At 45.9% G+C, this 18399-nt stretch overlaps 3 protein-coding genes across 3 annotated transcripts; 1 reads left to right on the top strand and 2 right to left on the bottom strand.

The window, feature by feature from the left end:
• Window positions 1–185: 185 nt before the first annotated feature.
• C3H11orf52 (chromosome 3 C11orf52 homolog) lies at window positions 186–11087 on the bottom strand. The gene is made up of 4 exons (XM_077893511.1): window positions 7486–11087; window positions 2435–2472; window positions 1308–1381; window positions 186–1084 (listed from the first exon to the last, which is right to left on the bottom strand). Exons 1-4 carry the CDS (start codon window positions 7515–7517, stop codon window positions 836–838), a joined length of 393 nt encoding a protein of 130 aa, XP_077749637.1. The 5' UTR covers window positions 7518–11087; the 3' UTR covers window positions 186–835.
• A 142-nt stretch (window positions 11088–11229) lies between these two features.
• On the bottom strand, window positions 11230–12470 carry HSPB2 (heat shock protein family B (small) member 2). The gene is made up of 2 exons (XM_077893506.1): window positions 12253–12470; window positions 11230–11884 (listed from the first exon to the last, which is right to left on the bottom strand). The coding sequence occupies exons 1-2, from the start codon at window positions 12344–12346 to the stop codon at window positions 11430–11432; spliced, it is 549 nt and encodes a 182-aa protein (XP_077749632.1). The 5' UTR covers window positions 12347–12470; the 3' UTR covers window positions 11230–11429.
• Window positions 12471–13206: 736 nt separating this feature from the next.
• Window positions 13207–16525, top strand: CRYAB (crystallin alpha B). The gene is made up of 3 exons (XM_077893508.1): window positions 13207–13665; window positions 14788–14910; window positions 16178–16525. The coding sequence occupies exons 1-3, from the start codon at window positions 13465–13467 to the stop codon at window positions 16379–16381; spliced, it is 528 nt and encodes a 175-aa protein (XP_077749634.1). The 5' UTR covers window positions 13207–13464; the 3' UTR covers window positions 16382–16525.
• Window positions 16526–18399: the final 1874 nt, after the last annotated feature.

Here is an 18399-nt window from a genome sequence, read left to right as displayed (position 1 = left end):
AGCCTTATGCAAAGATGGGAACCCGCCTCTTGGACGCCCCAACCACATCCGTGCTCCGCCCAGCCAAGGCCTGGGGGGTCCCGCGCGAAGCGTCTGAATTTCCCCGCTGCCCTTGGGCTGAGCGAGTCCTGCTTTACTTAGGTAAAGCCCGCAGCCCCCCACCCGGGAAAACGCCACCAGGGATATTCCTTTTGTGATTTATTGATCCTAGCGGCTCTGCACCTGCAAGCCAAGGGGAGTTTCCAGGTCACGCACTTCTGTCAAATGACTTGAAGTCCTTGTCACCGATGGTCAGAGATCGCTTCCTCCATGCCTCAGTCCCTGCCCTCGTTTGTCTGTTTAGGTTCTGGGACCTTTGACCCCACCACCGAAGGAATTGCCCAAGCCAGCTCTGGGGGGCTGTGTACAAGAACTGAGAATGCTTTTCCAGAGCTCCTCTTCTTCTTAAACTGTGGAGTGTAAGGTGTGTAAAAGAGACACCGTTAAATTAAGCCCAACAAAATCAGCTCAAGTGCTGGGGTAACCTGGCCTGTCAGCACTTTTCTTGAAAGCAGGAGCAAAGGTAGAGGTCAAAACACTTCCTTCAGGCTCATCCTAGCCCCCTCATTTTGTGGAGCTCCATCCACACCTAGCTAACCCAAATACAACTCCAAGCTAACGGTGGCAAATAAAAGATAGGCCTAGGGGAGGGGGCAAGACTGGTGGCATTCATGGGACTCTGGAGTTCTTTAAAACGTGGCAGGCATCTCTGGGCTGCCAACCAATTCCCCAAGGCAGATTCTCCCCCAAGGGAGTAGTGGTAAAATGATGGAAACAGGTGCGTCCTCCCCAGAGCTCACACCAGGGTCCCATTCTTGCTGTCATAGCGGGGTGTGGCCTGTGGGAAGCGGAGGATTGCGTACTCCGTTGCATTTTCTGACTGGAGGTGTTTCACCTGCCGAGCAGAGCGAGGCTGGGTATAGCTGCACACTTGAATGTCTGCATAATGTAAGCTGCTCTCCTTGGACCTGAGGCCTGGACTCTTCTCCTGAGATCCGGGCTTCTCTAACACCTGCTCATACGTATGTCCTCTTGTGTTATGGACCTGCAAGAAATGGACAGCATGAAGGGAGATTCTTGGCTTGCTTTTGCCCCTCACCTACAAAGCAAGGTCAGTGATTCTGATGTCCCCTCGCCTTGCTCCTCTGTGGGACAGAACCAGCAATTTCTGGTTCCAGATAATGGAGATGTGTCACAGGGTGAAAATGCTGAGTCCTCAGATCCCATGTCAGAACAGCCCCCTGGAAGGGACAGAGGCCGGTCATCACCTTTGCACTGTGCTTGTGCCTGTGCTGCTGCTGCTGCTGCTGCTGCTGCTTCAGTGTCTGTCTTGCTTGGCTTCCTGAGAGAAAGAAATCCAACTTAAATTCAGTCTCTCTTCTCTGTCTCTGCTGAGATTGCCTTCTTGGAATCTCTGTTTGAGTATTATGGTGGGCTTCTAACTAATCTCCCTGCCCCTGTTCTCACCTCTTTGGTGACATTCTCACATCCAAACTCCTTTCATTCTCTGCCCACAATATCTTCCATCCTCATTTTTCACTGGCCCCTAACACAGTACAATGTTGACAGCCCATTATATGGCAGGCTGTGTGCCATGTTCTGGGGATAAAAGGATGAGCAGGCTATTTTCTCTGCCTTGGAGAGCTTACAGTCTACTAGGGGAGATAAATAAGTATACAGACTATTAAAGTACAATGTGCTAAGTGTTCAGCCACACCACACAATCGGTCACTTTCAAGGAAGGGTTAACTTCCTTTTCTTTCTTTCTTTCCCCTTCTTACTTCCTTCCTTCCTTCCTTCCTTCCTTCCTTCCTTCCTTCCTTCCTTCCTTCCTTCCTTCCTTCCTTCCTTCTCCTTCCTTCTATGTGAGACAATTCCACTGCCTAAAATACCCTTCCTTCTCTGTTTTCCTCTTCCAGCTTGAGAACTTGCTATTATTCCTTCAACATTGGTGTTTTCTCCCATTCTCCCGCACTCTTACTCTCCTATGAATGTGAATCTATGATAGCACTAGTAGATTGCATTGCAGTTACTTGCTTATGTGTAAACAATTCTCTCAAATTTGATTTTGAGCTCTTTGTGTCCTTCTTATGCCTCTCTGCCTCCTTGGGACCCAGCAGAGCGCCTCGCATACACTATCAGTGCTCAATTAATTTTTGCTGGGTGAATGAAAGAATGAGCATCCAACCTTGCCACTCTGAGATGATGGAAAGGATAAGACCCAGAGACTCAAAGCTGGTCTTGAATCCTGGAAGATTTTCTCAGGTGTAGTATCTCCCTTTATCTCTTCTAAGGCTTCTCCTCTTTTTCATCCCTTTGCCTTTTCCAAAGACACAGGTTCTAGCAACTTCTCTAATTGGACCACTTCAAGCCCCCACCCCCAACATCCAGTTACCTGTTTTCTTTTTCCTCTGGGCAATTGATGGGCAGTTCCTGTAAAAAGAAACACAGATCACCTACGTGTAAGGGACCTGGCCTCCATCTTCCCACCTTCATCATTTGTTCTGTGTCCTCCTGAACGTTTTGGGATGACCTTCCCTCACTTCCTTCTAACAAAGCTTCACCCTAAGCCAGCCTAGGCATTTATCAATGGTACCGTATCTCTCCCACAAGGATGGTTCTGGAAGGTGAAGTGGTACAACTGACATAACTAAACCCAAAATACAGCCTCAGGCAACTAGGCACAACATGCCAGGGATATAGCTGGGTTGAGGGCTATTCTGGGATTGTCTAGCAGGCTAATCCCAGCAGAGGGTAAGGGAAACCTGCCAAATAATGGAATATTCCTGGATTCAGAGACCCTCTTGCTGCTGCTTCAGTGCTTCTTTTTTCAGGGTCTCTGCTAACATGGGATTCTCATCTGGGAGTCACAGGAGCTGCCACAACCAGGGCTTACTGGTTAGGACTCCTCAAAGCCCTTTTCTAACATGTGATCTCCCTTCCTGCTTCTCTGTCCTTGTTTTTAATTAACAGAGAAAGTGAGAGATATTTAACCTTTAACATCCACAGCACAGGGAGCTCTGAATTTGGTGAGTGACTCAGCTGCCTTGCCCTTGTTGCAGGACAGACCTCATTTCTGAGCTGTAGGACAGACTCATTTCTGAGCCCCTGGGGTCCCTGGTGGAGCCACTGTGTCTACGTGACTGTCAACTGTTTGATGGCCAGAGAAAAACACTTGTCTGAGGAAATAGGCTGAATAGTTTGGGGCTTACTCCGGATGCTTTTTCTTGCTAGTACATTTCCAACTCTCGCCAGAGCCAGCCCTATCTGTCTGAATTCTGTCCCCCTAAGGAAATTTCCTTCTTTTGCTAGCTAAAAAGAAAGAGGGAGGGAGGGAAACTTCTAGATCATGTCCTTTTTCCTCCTGTGGAAAAAATTAGGATTTTCCCGCATATATTTGTTTGTGTTTTGGTTTGACTTTTGGTTTTAATGCAGCTTGTTAAGTTGAGAGCAAATAGAATCACCATCTGAACTTTACACGTGGTTCAGGAGGAAAAGCTTTGAAACCACTTCTAGGTGTTTCTACTTCTGCCACTTTAGCTCTTCCCTTTCTTTTCTTTTTTTTTTTTTTAATTTAAAGATTTTATTTATTCATGAGAGACACAGAGAGAGAGAGAGAGAGAGGCAGAGACACAGGCAGGGAGAGAAGCAGGCTCCATGCAGGAAGCTTGATGTGGGACTCGATCCCGGGTCTCCAGGATCACACCCTGGGCTGAAGGCGGCGCTAAACCACTGAGCCACCAGGGCTGCCCTAGCTCTTCCTTTTCTTAAAAAAAAATTTTTTTTTTTACCTCTGTCTATTCATAGCCTTATCCTAGCCTCTAATTCCTTGCCCTTGTCGAGACTGTTCTACTTACTTCTACTTAAATGGATAAAGAGAATATAAATTCTAAAGTAACAGATTTGGGCGACCAATTTTAGTGAATGGAGCCTTTCCCAAGCTGGATACTATACAGTGCCTGGACACAACCTAAATGGAATATTCAGTTAGACTAATAGCTGATGGGATTTTATTTTTAGCTCAGAATTCAGGAAGCTAAATAGGCACTCTCTTATATTGGCAGTATGAATAAAAACTGGCTCAATTTTCCTGCATGGCAATTGATAAGAAGTATGAGGAGGCTTAAACATAAAGTGTGTACCCTCTGCTATAGCAGTTCCATATCCTAAGAAATAATCAGGTGCAAATATGGATGCTCATTGTAGCATTGTTTACAAGGGAATGGATATATAGGATATTTCTGACTGGAAATATTCCCAATGTTGGACATATTTTTTTGCAATTTGCAAAAAAATAGTAAATATCCTATATGTCTAACATTGGGAATTGACTAAATAAATGGCATCTTCAATAAATGGACCATTATACATCTGTTTAAGAAACATGTTGGAAGAACATCTAATAGCACGGAAAAGCTTATTAAGTTAACAAAAAGATAATAAGGCATGTTTTGGGATAAAAGCTATGCATGTAAACATTTCAAAAGGATTACATGGAAGTGACCTTTCCGAGTCATTGGCTGTGCAGGTTGGGACAGTCTGAGCCAGGGATTCTGTGCTGAGATGCTTCAAAGCCTTGTTTAAAATGTTTGGATCCCTCATAGAGGCCTATAATACCCAAGTTTACCAGGAGATTTGGGTAGGAATGGGATTGATGGACTTCACCGTTTATAAAATCAGGATTGCTGATAAAAGAAGTAAAACTATGAGAGCTTTGAGTCCTGGCACCTGCTCATGGTCATCATTATCCAGTTTTGCTTGGAGTACAAATCAGATAGAACTTCAGTCTGGCTGTAAATCTCAGCAAGCTCTGTTAGATGGGAACATGAAGCATTGCTGTACACTTGTAGATGTGTTGTTTCCTTTGTGGCATGAATAAATGTAACTGTGAAGTGCGCCAAAAAAAAAAAAAAAAAAGGATTACATGGAAATATACTAAAATGTTCCTGCCATTTATGGTTGCTATAAATATATTTAGAATATTTATGGTTGCTTCCTATTTTCTGCTCTTTGGTATTTTCCAAAATTTCTTCAGTGAATGTGTGTTACTTTTATAATCAGAAAATAATAATAATAATGATATTTTAAAATAAAAATCTTTTTAATCATCATACTGTCTTAAAGTCTCTAAGTTTATTGAGATAGTAAGAATCAGAGGAGAACAATATTTATCCAGTCCTATTAATACTTAAAATTTTTTAAAAATTTATTTATTTGGGGAAGAGAGAGAGTGAGTAGGAGGGAGAGGGAGAGAGAATCTGAAGCAGACTACCTGCAGAGTGCAGAGACTGATGCGCGATTCAGTTCCATGAGCCTGAAATCCTAACTCGAGCAAAAACCAAGAGTCAGACACTTAACTGACTGAGTTACTCAGGTGCCCCTGGTCCTAATAATATTTTAAGAGGAAAAAAATATGTTTTGGTTGGAATATCCAGGGTAGTGTTTCTAACAAGGCCCTAGAGTCAAAGTGATGGTATCAGACTAGCCGTGTGATATTCAGCAAGTTTTTAGCTTCATCAGGCTTTCATTTTTTATTAACAAAATGAGGATAATAATAGAAGCTAAATCCCATGGACTTTTGGAAGAATTACATTAAAAAAAATGTAAAATACAGGTACCTGACATATAAGGAACATCAGTAAAAGCTGACTGCTATGATTAGCACCATCAGAGAAAGAATTAACCAAAAATGAAGACTGTGAAAACTTGGCACAAAGGAAGCAAAGGAAGCTGTGACACACTTTCTGTAGAAATGCTTAGATGCCTGGGCACTTAGGTGGTTCAGGTGGTCGGTTGAGCATTGGACTCTTGATTTTGGCTCAGGCCATGATCTTAGGGTCATATAGTCATGCCTGCGTCGGGCTCTCTGCCCAGTATGGAGTCTGCTTCCCCTCTGCTCCTACCCCGAATACAATATCCCTCTCTCTCTCAAATAAATGAATCTTTGGGGAAAAAAATTTTTAGAAGACCCTAAATGTCCTATGTCTATGGGACATCTCAGAGTTTAAAAAGTGCACCCCTCCACCCCCACCAATCCTGATTAGCTTCTGAGAAACTCATTATCATTTCTAATTTACAGATAGGCCAAGTGAAGCCCTAGAACTTTGGTTTCTATTTTTTTTTAAAGATTTTATTTATTTATTCATGAGAGACAGAGAGAGTACGAGGCAGAGACATAGGCAGAGGGAGAAGAAGGCTCCATACAAAGAGCCCGATGTGGGACACGATCCCAAGACCCCAGGATCACACCCTGAGCCAAGGGCAGAGGCTCAACCACTGAGCCACCCAAGCATCCGTAGAACTTTGGTTTCTTATGCAAGAAGGCAGGGGCCAAATTACCTATTATTACCACATCCTCTGCATCTGTCATTATATCTGGTACATATAGGCATTCAATAAAAATGTTTGTTTGAACGAGTAGTAAGAACAGGACTGGAACCCAATGTACTGATTCCAAATTACATGTAGCTTTTCAAAGGACCTTATCTATTTCTCTAAATATGATGATGATTTTTTTCACAACCAAGACATCCTCAAGACTGACCTAGACATGGAAGATATAGCCAAGAAAACAGTAAACAAGATAAAACTAGGTCTGGGGATTTAGAGTGATTATATCTCTGGGAAAAAGCAGTAAAGACACTACAAATAATTTATTGTGAGGCTTTCACATATCCTCTGCTCTTCAAACCTATAATCTAAACAACATAGGTCGTGTTAGCTATATTGTCTACCTGAGGACAAAGAGAAGTTACGGGACTCGCCTAAGGTCACACACAGCAAGGAAGTGTGAAAGCTCTAATCAAACATTCCATGGATATTCTCCTCTCTACTTCATCTCTTTTAAATAACATGTCTCCAAAGCTGCTTTGCTTGATGTGGGAGGCAGTATTATGCACGGGTAGAAAGTATGGGGTCTGAAGTCAGACAGGCCTGGGTTGGAATGTTGGTTTATTTGCTCACTAGCCATGTGACCTGGGAGAAGTTAACTTCTCTGAGCCTCAGCTTCTCAGCTGTAAAAACAGGAGGAGTAAGGCCACCTCCCTCATACTATTGTTGGAAAGAGTAAAGGAGATTGCTTGAAAAGTGCCTAGAGCCTGGTAGCTCTCGAACATTATAATTATGATGATCATCCAGGGAAGAATGGAAGGGAGCAAAAGGAAAGGAGAAGAAGAGGAAGACAAGGAGAAACCAGGCCAATTCACCATTCCAGTCCTGCTCTGGCCACGCGGCAGTCAGCATGTTTGGCTATGTTTTCTGAGGCTTTCTGAAAGGAGTCAACACAGAAAGAGGTAATGCTCTGGTGTTGGCACCTGGAGGTGTGCCTGGCAGAGGGAGGTGGCAATGGGAGGTTGGTAGAGAACTATCTGTAGGCTTTCTCTTATTCTCTGGGCCTCCACGTCCACCAACAGAGCCATTACCCTCCCCCACTCTGCCCCTACTCACCAGCATCCCCGGCAGCAGAGCTGGTTTCCCATGGTGCTCTGTCTCGGAGGGAGCCCAGCTGTTTTTCTACATAGAGGGTTGTGGATTTCCTGGTTCCTGGTTTAGCTTTCAACAGCAGTTCCCAGGGAGTCTCTGTCAGTGTCAGATTTCAACCTAGCCGGTTGGACTTTGGAAGCCACCTGCTGGAGTGATTCCCAGGTGACTGTTTCCAGCCAAGGGGTAGAGGAACACACATGGGCTCCAGGTGAGAGCTATCTCACCTTTGGGATTTGGAGCTGCTTTGATGAAGCCATGAATGTTGAGCTTCAAGCTTCAGTGAAAAGAAACCTGAGATAGGAAGGGGCTCTGGGTTTCCTTAGGAAATGTTTCTCTACCACCTTAAACGGTCATTGAAATATAGCCTCTATAATGGAGTGAAGACTCTTACCATATGTTTCCCCAGCACTACTCAGGTTTAATGGAGTTTCACTTTCAAAGTAACCAGTATCAGGTTCTTATTGTCCCTGTCCAGAATCTGGGTTTGAATACTGGAGTCTCCTGGAAACTTAAATTTAGAGAAATTGATTCCTTTTATATGCTCCCTTGCTTTTGGAATTAATGTGGGCAGGTCACTTTTTCTACTTGGGTGAAAAGAGAGGACTAGACTCATTACCTAATCCCCTTTGTGGTCAAAAATCATATGGTTCTAGGATTGGCATGGCGTCAGCACTTCCTGATCTCTTACTTCCTCATCCCAGTACAGAACTACAGAAGCTCCACTTCCAACTCAACTCAGCTTCTCCTTCCAATGCCAATGTTATATTCATTCTACTCTCACCAGCAAGTAGGATGCAGTTGAGCAAATTCCTCTGTAGACGATATGGGCTCTGGGAAAATTTGTGAGCTTGTCTTCAATGCTCCCAACCCATCTTGCTCAGATGTCCGGTTATCTGTGTGCCCCTGCTGGGTGTTCAGGACCCATAGCTCAGCCCTGGGCTCCATAGGGAGTGGCCTGCACACTCCCTTCCTCCCCATATTTTTTTCCTTAAGAGAAATGGGAATAATGGGAGTGATAGTTTTATAGGATTTTGGTGAACATTAAATGAGATAAAGTAAATAAAGCTCTTGTCCACAGCCTGGCACATGGGAAGCTTTCATTAATTTCTAGCTATTGCTATTACTTCTTGTTCTCAGCTAATTGTCAGATGGCAAAGCATCTTACTTTATTATTTTGTGCCGGATCATTGCACTAGCGTCTTACTTCATGGCTGTGCTTCTCCCCGGTAATTCCTTCTGTATTCTAGTATTAACTGTATTCCTTTCACCCCGATACCCAAACTTCTTAGCCTGGCACTCAAAGCCCTCCAAAATCTTGTCTCTTTTCAGCCACTTTCTCTAATTTAAAGGGAGTTTTTAAATAAGATTTTATTTATCGAGAGAACAAGAGTGAGAGAAAGAGAACAAGAGTGGGGGGATGGAGGAGTGGAGGGAGAAGGAAGAGCAGACTCCTCACTGAGCAGGGAGCCCAACACAGGGCTCAATCCCAGGCCCCTGAGATGGTGACTTGAGCCAAAGGCAGCCGCTTAACTCACTCAGCCACCCAGCCTCAGGAAATGTAAAGGAAAATTTTAAAGGAAAACACCAAAGAGATTTTATGACCAGAAACTCCATAGGAAACCACAGTGTACTGTGGTATGATATACCTTAAGCAGCATTTATGGAATTCTAGAATGATAAATAAGGGTATCAATGATTCATGGAAGTCTGTTCCAGTGGGCCCATGACTGGAATAATAATTTTAGGTCTACATGTTGAATTTCAAGTTACATTGTCAAAAGCCAGTGTGTTCAAGAGAAAGTTGTCTAGGTAACAAGTGGTTTGGAAAGTCCTAGGGGCACCTGGCTGGCTCAGTCTGAGGAGCGTGCAACTCTTGATCTTGGGGTTGTGAATCTGAGCCCCATGTTTGGTGTAGGTATTGCATAAACAAACAAACAAACAAATAAATAAACAAACAAACTTTAAAAAAATGTCCTATAAGATATGGTTAAAAGAATTTGGTATATTACTTGGGAAAGAGAAGCTTTTAGAGGACAGGATGATTATTTTAAAATATCTGTAAAGGACTCCTAAGTGAAAGAAGGATTGCATTTATTTTCTGGACATGACCAGACCAATGAGCAGAAGTTACTGAAATGAAGATTTGGGGTCAACAAAAGGAAGAATTTATGAGAAATACATCCAAAAAGTTCTGATGAAGAACTGCCAAAAAGAACTTACAAAGTTCTAAGTTCTCTTTCACTTAAAAAAGTCCCAAGAGGAAGTTGACTAATAGTTGTAAAAGAATTTCAGTGGTATGGGGATTTGGACTAAATCAGAGGTTTTGAGTTTTTTTCTAGCTAAGGAACCCCCTCTTTGAAATAAAACTAACATAATAATAATAATAATAATAATAATAATAATAATAATAATAACAATTCCAAAATAGATCAATGGAAATCATTCTGGCTGAAGTCTGAATAAAGATCTCTTCTATTTCTTTTTCTTCTCAACTAGATGTAAGGTTCCTGAAAGTAGACAATAAAAGAGCATTTAAAAAAAATTATGTTTATAATGTACATCCACCACAGTGCCTTACCTGGGGGTTGAGAAACACTTGTCGAGTGAATGGATGAACAAATGAATGTGTCAATAGTTATTTCTCTGAGGTACGCTTTCGTTTTTGTTAAATGGTAATCCTTTAACCAAGAATTGAATTATTTGAATGAGGGCTCTTATCTTGAGAATCCACAGATCCCTAAGAAGGGGTTATAGGAATGGATCTCAAGAGCTGTGTGAACCTGTTCAAATCGTTAAGGCAAGCTTGAGTGTATTTTTCTGGGAAGAGGATCATACGGCTTTTGCTAGATTTTTCAGCCGGGTCTGTAACCTTAAAAAGTTCAGAATCAACCACTTAAATGGAAGAATTTCAGGTGTCCACCACAACCTGGTAAAATATATATTTTGGGGCAAGGAGGTCTTATGGACCCTTCTCAAATCAACACATGCACAAACTACAGAGAGTAACTGAGGAGCCAGATGCCCACACTTTTCTGAACACACCATGTCCCTAGTATTAAGAGTCTGCTTCCAAAGGAAGATTCCCTGGCCGCCATCACCATATAAATAGCTCTAGTGCCCCTGCATTTAGTCTTGGACTAAGTGATTCCTCTCTTTGGGATGTTCCAAGATTAGAAACAGATGCTTTCTCTCATAGACCCTGTGCACAGGTTGGAGACACTTGGTGGTTTGGTGACAATGGCAGAGGCGTCTGTGTCTGTGCCCTGTGTATGCCTCCACCGCTCAGAATCAGGGACCATTTTCAGTGGATAGATCTTACTCTGGGAAAACAGGGCTTTAGGCAACTCTCTCCAGCTAACACTGTTTTCCCAACCCCTACCCGAAACAGGCCAGACAGGCTGGAGACCCTTGTTTTTGTGTCTCTAATCACCAGCTCAGACAGTGCCCTCTGGGCTGTTTGGATGGCATATCCCTTTCCCCTCCCAGGATCACTCTCTCTTTTGTTGCATTGTGAGAAAATTACAGCTAGGAATTTGATCTGGAGCCAGTGTCAGCTTCTGGGTATGATCTCAGCATCCAAGTGTGAGCTCAGGGTGCTGTGACGTGGGGCACATCTAACGGAGGAGCTTTTGTCTCGCTGGCTATGGCCTCTTCCCTCCCTGCCCATCCCATCGTCCAGGCCACAGAACAGGGAGCAGCACAAACAAGGCCCTGAGATTTGGGTTTATTCAGCTCCACCCAGAACTAAACCAAAGGCTATGACATGTCTCAAGGGACCAAACCATACATTGTGGGCCATGCACTCTCCCCCTCCCCCCAAGGATGCGGCTACCTCTGGGGCGGTGGGCAGCTGCTCATACCACCGCGGGGGGTAGAAAGGGGTTCGCTGGGTGCTGGCTCAGTGACACTCAGGGCTCAACCCTGGTTGCCTCCTCCTCTTCGTCTGGATCGGGAGGTGCAGGGAGCAGGGAGATATAGACCTCATTGACCTCCGTGTCCAAATGTCGGCCACCCCGAGGTGCCTCCAGGTTAAGGATGCCATCGTGGGAGAGAGCCGCCCGGACCCGCCAGGGGTCCACATCGGCGGGCAAGACGTAGGTGCGGCAGAACTCCCGGGACACGAAGCCGTGGCGGTCCAGGCGCTGGGGGTGCCGGGCAGACACCTCCAGCAGGTTGTCCACAGTCCTTACGGTCACCTCGTCGGGCGTAAAGTGGCTCACGTCCAGAAACGCCTGGAACTTGCCGTCGCTGAGCCGAAGCTCCGACGCCCCTGCCCTGCTACCCTCGGCGGCGCGGGCGGCCCGGGGCCGGACATAGTAGCCATGGTAGAGGGTGGGGGTCAGGATCTCTTCGGGCAGGAGGCCTGAGGGGCAGGATGAGGCAGGATGAGCCGGGGACGAGGGGTGAGGGCCAGGGAGGGCGGGGGGGGGGGGCAGGAGGGGGCCAGGGGCCGAGATGGGGGTGCAGAGGGCAGGCCGGGCGGGGACCGCGGGACAGAGGGGAGCACGGGCCCAGCCAGGGGGTCAGGGCCGGGCATCTGCCCCGAGGTCAGCGGGAAGGGGACGGAGCCCTGCTTGGCGGGGGCGGGGGCGGGGGGGGTCCGGGTGGGAGACGGCTCGCCCCAGGAGTTCAGTTAAGCCGGGAGTGGGGTGGAGGCCAGCACTGTCGGGAGGTCAGCCCGGAATCTCAGGAGGTGGGGGCGGGAGGCCGGGGGTGGCGTCTGTGCCATACCTTCTCCGAAGCGCTGCTCGCCCAGGCGGCTGGGGTTGGCGAATTCGTACTCGGTGGTGGCCGGGTGGGCGTGGGGCACCGAGCGGCCCGACATGGCTGCGAGGCGTCGGCGGCTCTGCTCCGAGCTGCAGCCCCAACAGAGCAGCGACCCCTCCAGCTGCGGGGCCGGCCAGGGCTCGGTCCGAGGTGGGGGCGGGGTCTACACCACCCAAAATAGTGCGGAGCCCGGGGTGGGGGAGGGGCGGGGGCCGGGCCCCTGAGCGCCAGCGACAAGTGTGTGACCCGCGCTGCCTGGACCCCCGCGCCCCCCCCCCCCCCCGCACGCCCTGCAGCTGTCGCAGGCGGCCCGAGGGGACAGCGGGGGGTCCTGGCTGGGCAGCGAGCTGGAGCTGCGAGCTGCGAGCTGCGAGCTGCGGCGGGAGGCCGGTCCCGAGGCCCTGCAGCGGCCTAGCTGCGACCCTCACCCTCACCGTGGGCACATTTTCCACATTCCCTCCCTCTGTCCTCCTAAGTCCCGGGCACCCTACACCCGACTGCACAAAGCTGTCCCGGTTTTAACGTTCTGCCGCCGTGTAAGGTGAAAGATGCAAGAAACTTTCCCACCCTTTTTTGGAGTGGGGTGAAGGGTCTTCTGCCCAGACGAATGTCAGGGTCCTCTCCTGAACCAGGGTCAAGCCCGGGCGCCACACAGATATCTGCCTGGCGCTGACTTGCTGGTGATGGCTGCTCTCCTCCAGGGACCCATAAAGAGTTAATGTCCCTGGGGCCCAGCCTAGGAAGATTCCAGTTCCTGCCCAGGCCCAAGATAGTCACTGGCCCAATTCCCCTGGCACGCTAGGCTGGAGAGGAGGAGGAGGGGCACAACAGCCGCCTGCTTGGGATTCCTGACTCCCTCCCAACTCCAGAGAAGGGGGTGTGGGGGGGCACTACTGGGTGTGGACGGAAAGCTAGTGCAACAGGACCAGGACAAGTCACTGGCCAGCTCAGACGTGTTTGTATTTCTCTTTTCTTAGCTCAGTGAGTACTGGGTATGTGTCACACTGCCAAATCCCCGATCACAAGTCTCCATGAACGGGTGGTGAGCTGGGATAATAAAACTCCTGACATCACCATTCCAGAAGCTTCACAAGACTGCGTATATAAGGGGCTGGCTGTAGCTGCGGCTGAAGGAGCTGACCAGCCAGCTGACCCCCTCCACTCAACCTAGCCACCATGGACATCGCCATCCACCACCCCTGGATCCGCCGCCCCTTCTTTCCCTTCCACTCCCCCAGCCGCCTCTTTGACCAGTTCTTCGGAGAGCACCTGTTGGAGTCCGATCTCTTCCCAACTTCTACTTCCCTGAGCCCCTTCTACCTTCGGCCACCCTCATTCCTGCGGGCACCCAGCTGGATTGACACCGGGCTCTCAGAGGTAAGTTTCTGCCAGGAGAGGAGAGTTCTTCCTAGAACCTCCTGGAAACATATCCACCTGCTCTCCTTTTTCTCTCTGCCTGAATATGGCTATGTCTAAGCATCTTAGGCACTTGTACGTCCACCAGGGTTTAAGAAACACTAGGCTACTGGTTCTTTCCACCAGTTTACCTGTTTGTATTTGATGCTCCACTGTGTCCTACTTACTGCCTTTTCTCCACGGGCTGTGAAGATCGCCCTCTATCTCCTAACTTCTAAGTAGGATGCCCCTTTCTGGTTTGGTTCAGAAAGATCTACAGGGAAAGAGCTGCCTTCAGACTCCTTTGCTCGCCTCTTCTGATATCTCATACTCCTGACAAATGTTAGCATCTCAAGTTTCAGAGTCAGGAAACAGTCCTGCCTCATTCTGAGCTTTTCACTTCCACTGAATGGAGCTGAAGACAGCAAACACTGTTTACTTTCTTTCTATTCCTTCCTCTAAGATTTTCCAGGTTTCTCAGCACTGTGACAGGGCACTGACCTGTGTCCAAACCTGATAAGAACAGGGCATAAGTCCAGTCTTGGGACCCCCGCTTGTCCTAAGAGGGTGGGAGAAAGGGGGTGAACAGATAAGCTTGACAGAGCTGTCACAGAGAACGCTTTGGTTTAAAAATAAATATTCAAATGTGAGTAAACAGGAGCTGAGTGAGCAAGGGCTTTGGAAGGACAATCAAGACCAGCAGAACATTCCAGATTGAGTGGGTGGGAAAATTGGCAGGGGCCTGAGTAAAAAGAAAGGGCCTTTGTCTCACAGACAAATGACAAGGCCAGGCATTGGGGTCAGAGAGGCAGCAGGAGCCGTGTCCAGATCCATCCTTGCGATTGCTCCCCTGGGTAGCCTGTCTTTCTTCCTGTCCCTGTACATGAAATTTGGGTCTGATGACCGTGAGGCATGCCTTGGGTACCACTCCAGTGGCTCCCCTGAACCAGAGAGCCATGTTTATTCAAAAAGGGATTTTGACCCAAAAACAGAAGGATGAACTACCTGGAGAGAAAGCGAGTCTGCAGAACGAAGAGACTGCACTGATGCAATCCACATTCCTACCATCTTTTCTCCTACCCTCTCCTCTCTTGCTATTTCTAGATGCGTCTGGAGAAGGACAGATTCTCTGTCAACCTGGATGTGAAGCACTTCTCCCCAGAGGAGCTCAAGGTCAAGGTGTTGGGAGATGTGATTGAGGTGCATGGCAAACATGAAGAGCGCCAGGTGTGTAGTGTGTTTTCTCTTCTGCTCATTCATCCACTGTGTGCTACATGCCAGACTCTACCGTCAGCCTCTTAGCCTGGCAACTGTCCAGTCTTAAGCCATGAGGGTCTGGGACCGGGACAACCTATTTTTGTTTGGGCCAGAGAAGAGGTCTTATTGTTTGTTTTGATATGATTGCCTTAGGTGGGATATATGGGATGTTTATTTCCCATTTAAGCCAGTGGTATTTGGCCACCTTAGAATCATTAGGGGAATGGAAAAGAAAAATCTCAGCGCTTAGACATATCCCAGACCAATTAAATCAAATTGTTTTAGAAGTGGGCCCCAGGCATCAGCATTTCTAAAAGCTCCCTAGGTTATTCTAATAAACATTCAAAGTTAAGGACCACTGATTTAGGAATAGTGCTTGTCAGACACCAGGTTACTTTACATAATTAAATGAATTGCGCGTATCCTGAAGACCTTTGACTTTGAGCCTTTCTTTTGGATGTTCCAGAATGCTCTCATCTTTAGCTCATCTAAAATGCTGAACTACTTGGGTTTGTCTAAGTTTCAGAGCTGCATTCAGCAGCTAGAACCCTGAAGCCCATGTGGAAATCAGTTCATTGATAGCCTGTCTGCATAAATGCTTGAGATTGAGCTGTATAAAGGTTGGGGTCAGGTAGTTTTTAGCAGAATTCTAGAGAATGAAATAGCTTCTCATTAATTTCTGGGAGGGTTTTTAAAAGAGTCTGCTTCTTACCGATTATTGAGAACCCATATACTTGTGCATCAAACAGTATAGTTTGAGGTCCTTGGTCTGTTTCAGCTTTGTTTATGTGATTTAAGTTTGGGTCATAGTCTCCCTGGATGAAGTTTTATTGTTGTCGTTGTTTTAGCAGTGGTCCTGTTGGTCTGGGACATTCTGGGACATTCCTGAAGAGTCAGGATAATTTCTGGACTTCTTTAGGGACTCAGATCTTCAGTGCTGAATGATATTTCAGTAGGCCCAACACTGATATAAACCTTTGGGAAATACTCCTAGAGATATCTATGCTTCAGTTTGAAGAGCTGTGCAGTTTTCACTGTTTCAGATTTCTCAGACTCTCATTGGTGGGAGTGACCACTTAGGCAACTTTTTTTTTAGCCCCAAACAGAACAGTCATTTGGTTTTTTCTTGTTGCAGTGGTGTATGGTCACATGTCAGAGGAAGGAGAATGTCTGAGTTCTCAGCAAGTGGTGCCATTTCCTGTTCTTATCTCTCTCTTTCTTCTTTCTCTTGGATTAGGATGAACATGGTTTCATCTCCCGGGAGTTCCACAGGAAATACAGGATCCCAGCCGATGTGGATCCTCTTGCCATTACTTCATCCCTGTCATCTGATGGGGTCCTCACTGTGAATGGACCAAGGAAGCAGGCCTCAGGCCCTGAGCGCACCATTCCCATCACCCGTGAAGAAAAGCCTGCAGTCACTGCAGCCCCCAAGAAATAGATGCCCTTTCTCTAACTGCATTTTTTAAAACAAGAAAATTTCCCCACCAGTGAATGAAAATCTTGTGATTAGTGCTGAAGCTTATTAATGCTAAGGGCAGGCCCAAATTATTAAGCTAATAAAATACTATTCAGCAACAGATAACTGTCTTGTGTTTGAATATTCTGTATTTTTAAAAAATAAATGTAAAAATACAGCAGATCCATTTAATCACTACATTATGATTTAGGGGACTCTGGGGATATTAAGTCAGAATGGCTGTCTCTACTACTTACTAATAGTATAAATTTAGCAAGTCAACCTTTCTAGTCCTTAGGTATTACATTTGTAACACGTGGAGCTGATTTGTACACTTGTAAAGAGTAAATCCAGGAGGAAATGTAGGTAAAAGCCCTTGTCAGAGTTCAAGGAATATCAGTTCCTCTCTCTCCTCCTCTGATTTTGGCACTCATTTTCAACAACAAATCTGAAAGAACTCTGGATAAATATGCATAAAAGACCTTAGTGAGTCTCTGCAGTTAATCCTGTTGCCAGGCAGGAGGTGGTATGCCAAAAGTGATATTTTCCTACTGATAAGCAATGCCTTCAGCTAATTCGCAAGAGAAATGAATAGGATTTGAGTTACTATCACCAAACAAGCCTTTCATTTGTAATCTCCAAATTATTTATCAAATATCTTGGATCTAAGACTGGGAAGGGGTGCCTGGCTGGCTCAGTTGGTAGAGCATGCAATTCTTAATCTTGGGCCCCTGAGTTTGACCCCCACATTGTATATAGAGCTTAATAAAAAAGTAAATTAAAATATTTTTAAAAAGGGATCCCTGGGTAGCTCCGTGGTTTGGCGCCTGCCTTCAGCCTAGAGTGTGATCCTGGAGACCTGGGATCCAGTCCCACGTCGGGCTCCCTGCATGGAGCCTGCTTCTGCCTATGTCTCTGCCTCTCTCTGTGTGTCTCTCATGAATAAATAAATACAATACAATCTTTAAAAAATATATATTTAAAAAAAGAAAAAACAACGAAGACGGGAAGCATCCTCCTAAAAAAATTAAGTTTCAGAATTATTAATAATTGATCAATAAGTAATTCTATTATTCAGCTTAAACAAAGATGTATTACTCTACAAAAACACCCCCATCCCACTTGTGGGTTCAGACAAAACTTCTGACTCAACTAGTGAAAAATAGCTCTGGTATAGGTTATCTGGCATATTTGTTCACAGATACTACTATTTTTCTGTAGTAGCTTCTACCTAATTTCTGATTTCAAGGACTGACCACAAAGTAAAGTGAGATTCTTGCCTTCACAAAGCCTACAGATTGGGGATTGGCTACGCTTTTAAAATCTTCTACATGAGGGACACTTGGGCGGCTCATTTGGTTAAGCATGTGATTCTTGACCGCAGCTCAGGTCTTAATCTCAGGGTTGTGAGTTGGAACTCCATGTTGGGCTCCACGGTGGGCATGGAGCCTACTTAAAAAAATAAAAATCAAATATTCTGCCTGAAATAGTTGCCAAAATTTTTCGTGCTGTAGGAGTGTGGAGCTAGGACAATATAAATTGCAAATCTATACAGGTTCAAAATATTTTCTCCTACAACACAACTTCCTAACAGCCAGAAATGCTGTGATCTAGCCAGAAGTCAGATTTCTCTAAAATTAACAGCTAATTTTTGTGGCTGTGTAACAGATACAGGTGGTTGCCTAACCAACCTATTTACCACCTTCGTCTTGCTAACAGCTCCATAGATTGATTTAGGTATCACCATATTCTAGCCATGTGCTTCAGGAAAGTGAACCAAGCTCCAGGCACAGGTGATCTATCTTGATTAGCCCAAACTAATCATGGAAATTCCCTTCCCTCTGTAATGATTAGTCTTGAAAGGGCCATGATCCAATTGTAGCTATTGAGACAGGGGCAAGTTTGCTGAAGATGCTTCCAGAAAAGGTTATTAGTTATTATTATTTAAGATTTATTTATTTGAGAGAGAGAGAGAGAGCAAGCTTGTGCTGGAGTGCAGA

Source organism: Canis aureus, chromosome 3 (genome assembly GCF_053574225.1).
Source record: "Canis aureus isolate CA01 chromosome 3, VMU_Caureus_v.1.0, whole genome shotgun sequence".
NCBI classification, from domain to species: Eukaryota; Metazoa; Chordata; class Mammalia; order Carnivora; family Canidae; genus Canis; species Canis aureus.
Note: the sequence above shows the minus strand (reverse complement) of the source record. Positions and strands in the feature narration are given on the sequence as shown.

Excerpts from the sequence above, each read along its gene's own strand:
- HSPB2 (XM_077893506.1), bottom strand. The coding sequence starts at position 12,346 with ATGTCGGGCCGCTCGGTGCCCCACGCCCACCCGGCCACCACCGAGTAC. Across the intron at positions 11,885-12,252 it reads CGAGCAGCGCTTCGGAGAAG|GCCTCCTGCCCGAAGAGATC; the intron begins GTATGGCACAGA and ends CCTGCCCCTCAG.
- C3H11orf52 (XM_077893511.1), bottom strand. The coding sequence starts at position 7,517 with ATGGGAAACCAGCTCTGCTGCCGGGGATGCTG. Across the intron at positions 1,382-2,434 it reads CCAGAGGAAAAAGAAAACAG|GAAGCCAAGCAAGACAGACA; the intron begins GTAACTGGATGT and ends TCTTTCTCTCAG. Across the intron at positions 1,085-1,307 it reads GGCACAAGCACAGTGCAAAG|GTCCATAACACAAGAGGACA; the intron begins GTGATGACCGGC and ends CATTTCTTGCAG.
- CRYAB (XM_077893508.1), top strand. The coding sequence starts at position 13,465 with ATGGACATCGCCATCCACCACCCCTGGATCCGCCGCCCCTTCTTTCCC. Across the intron at positions 13,666-14,787 it reads TTGACACCGGGCTCTCAGAG|ATGCGTCTGGAGAAGGACAG; the intron begins GTAAGTTTCTGC and ends TGCTATTTCTAG. Across the intron at positions 14,911-16,177 it reads GCAAACATGAAGAGCGCCAG|GATGAACATGGTTTCATCTC; the intron begins GTGTGTAGTGTG and ends CTCTTGGATTAG.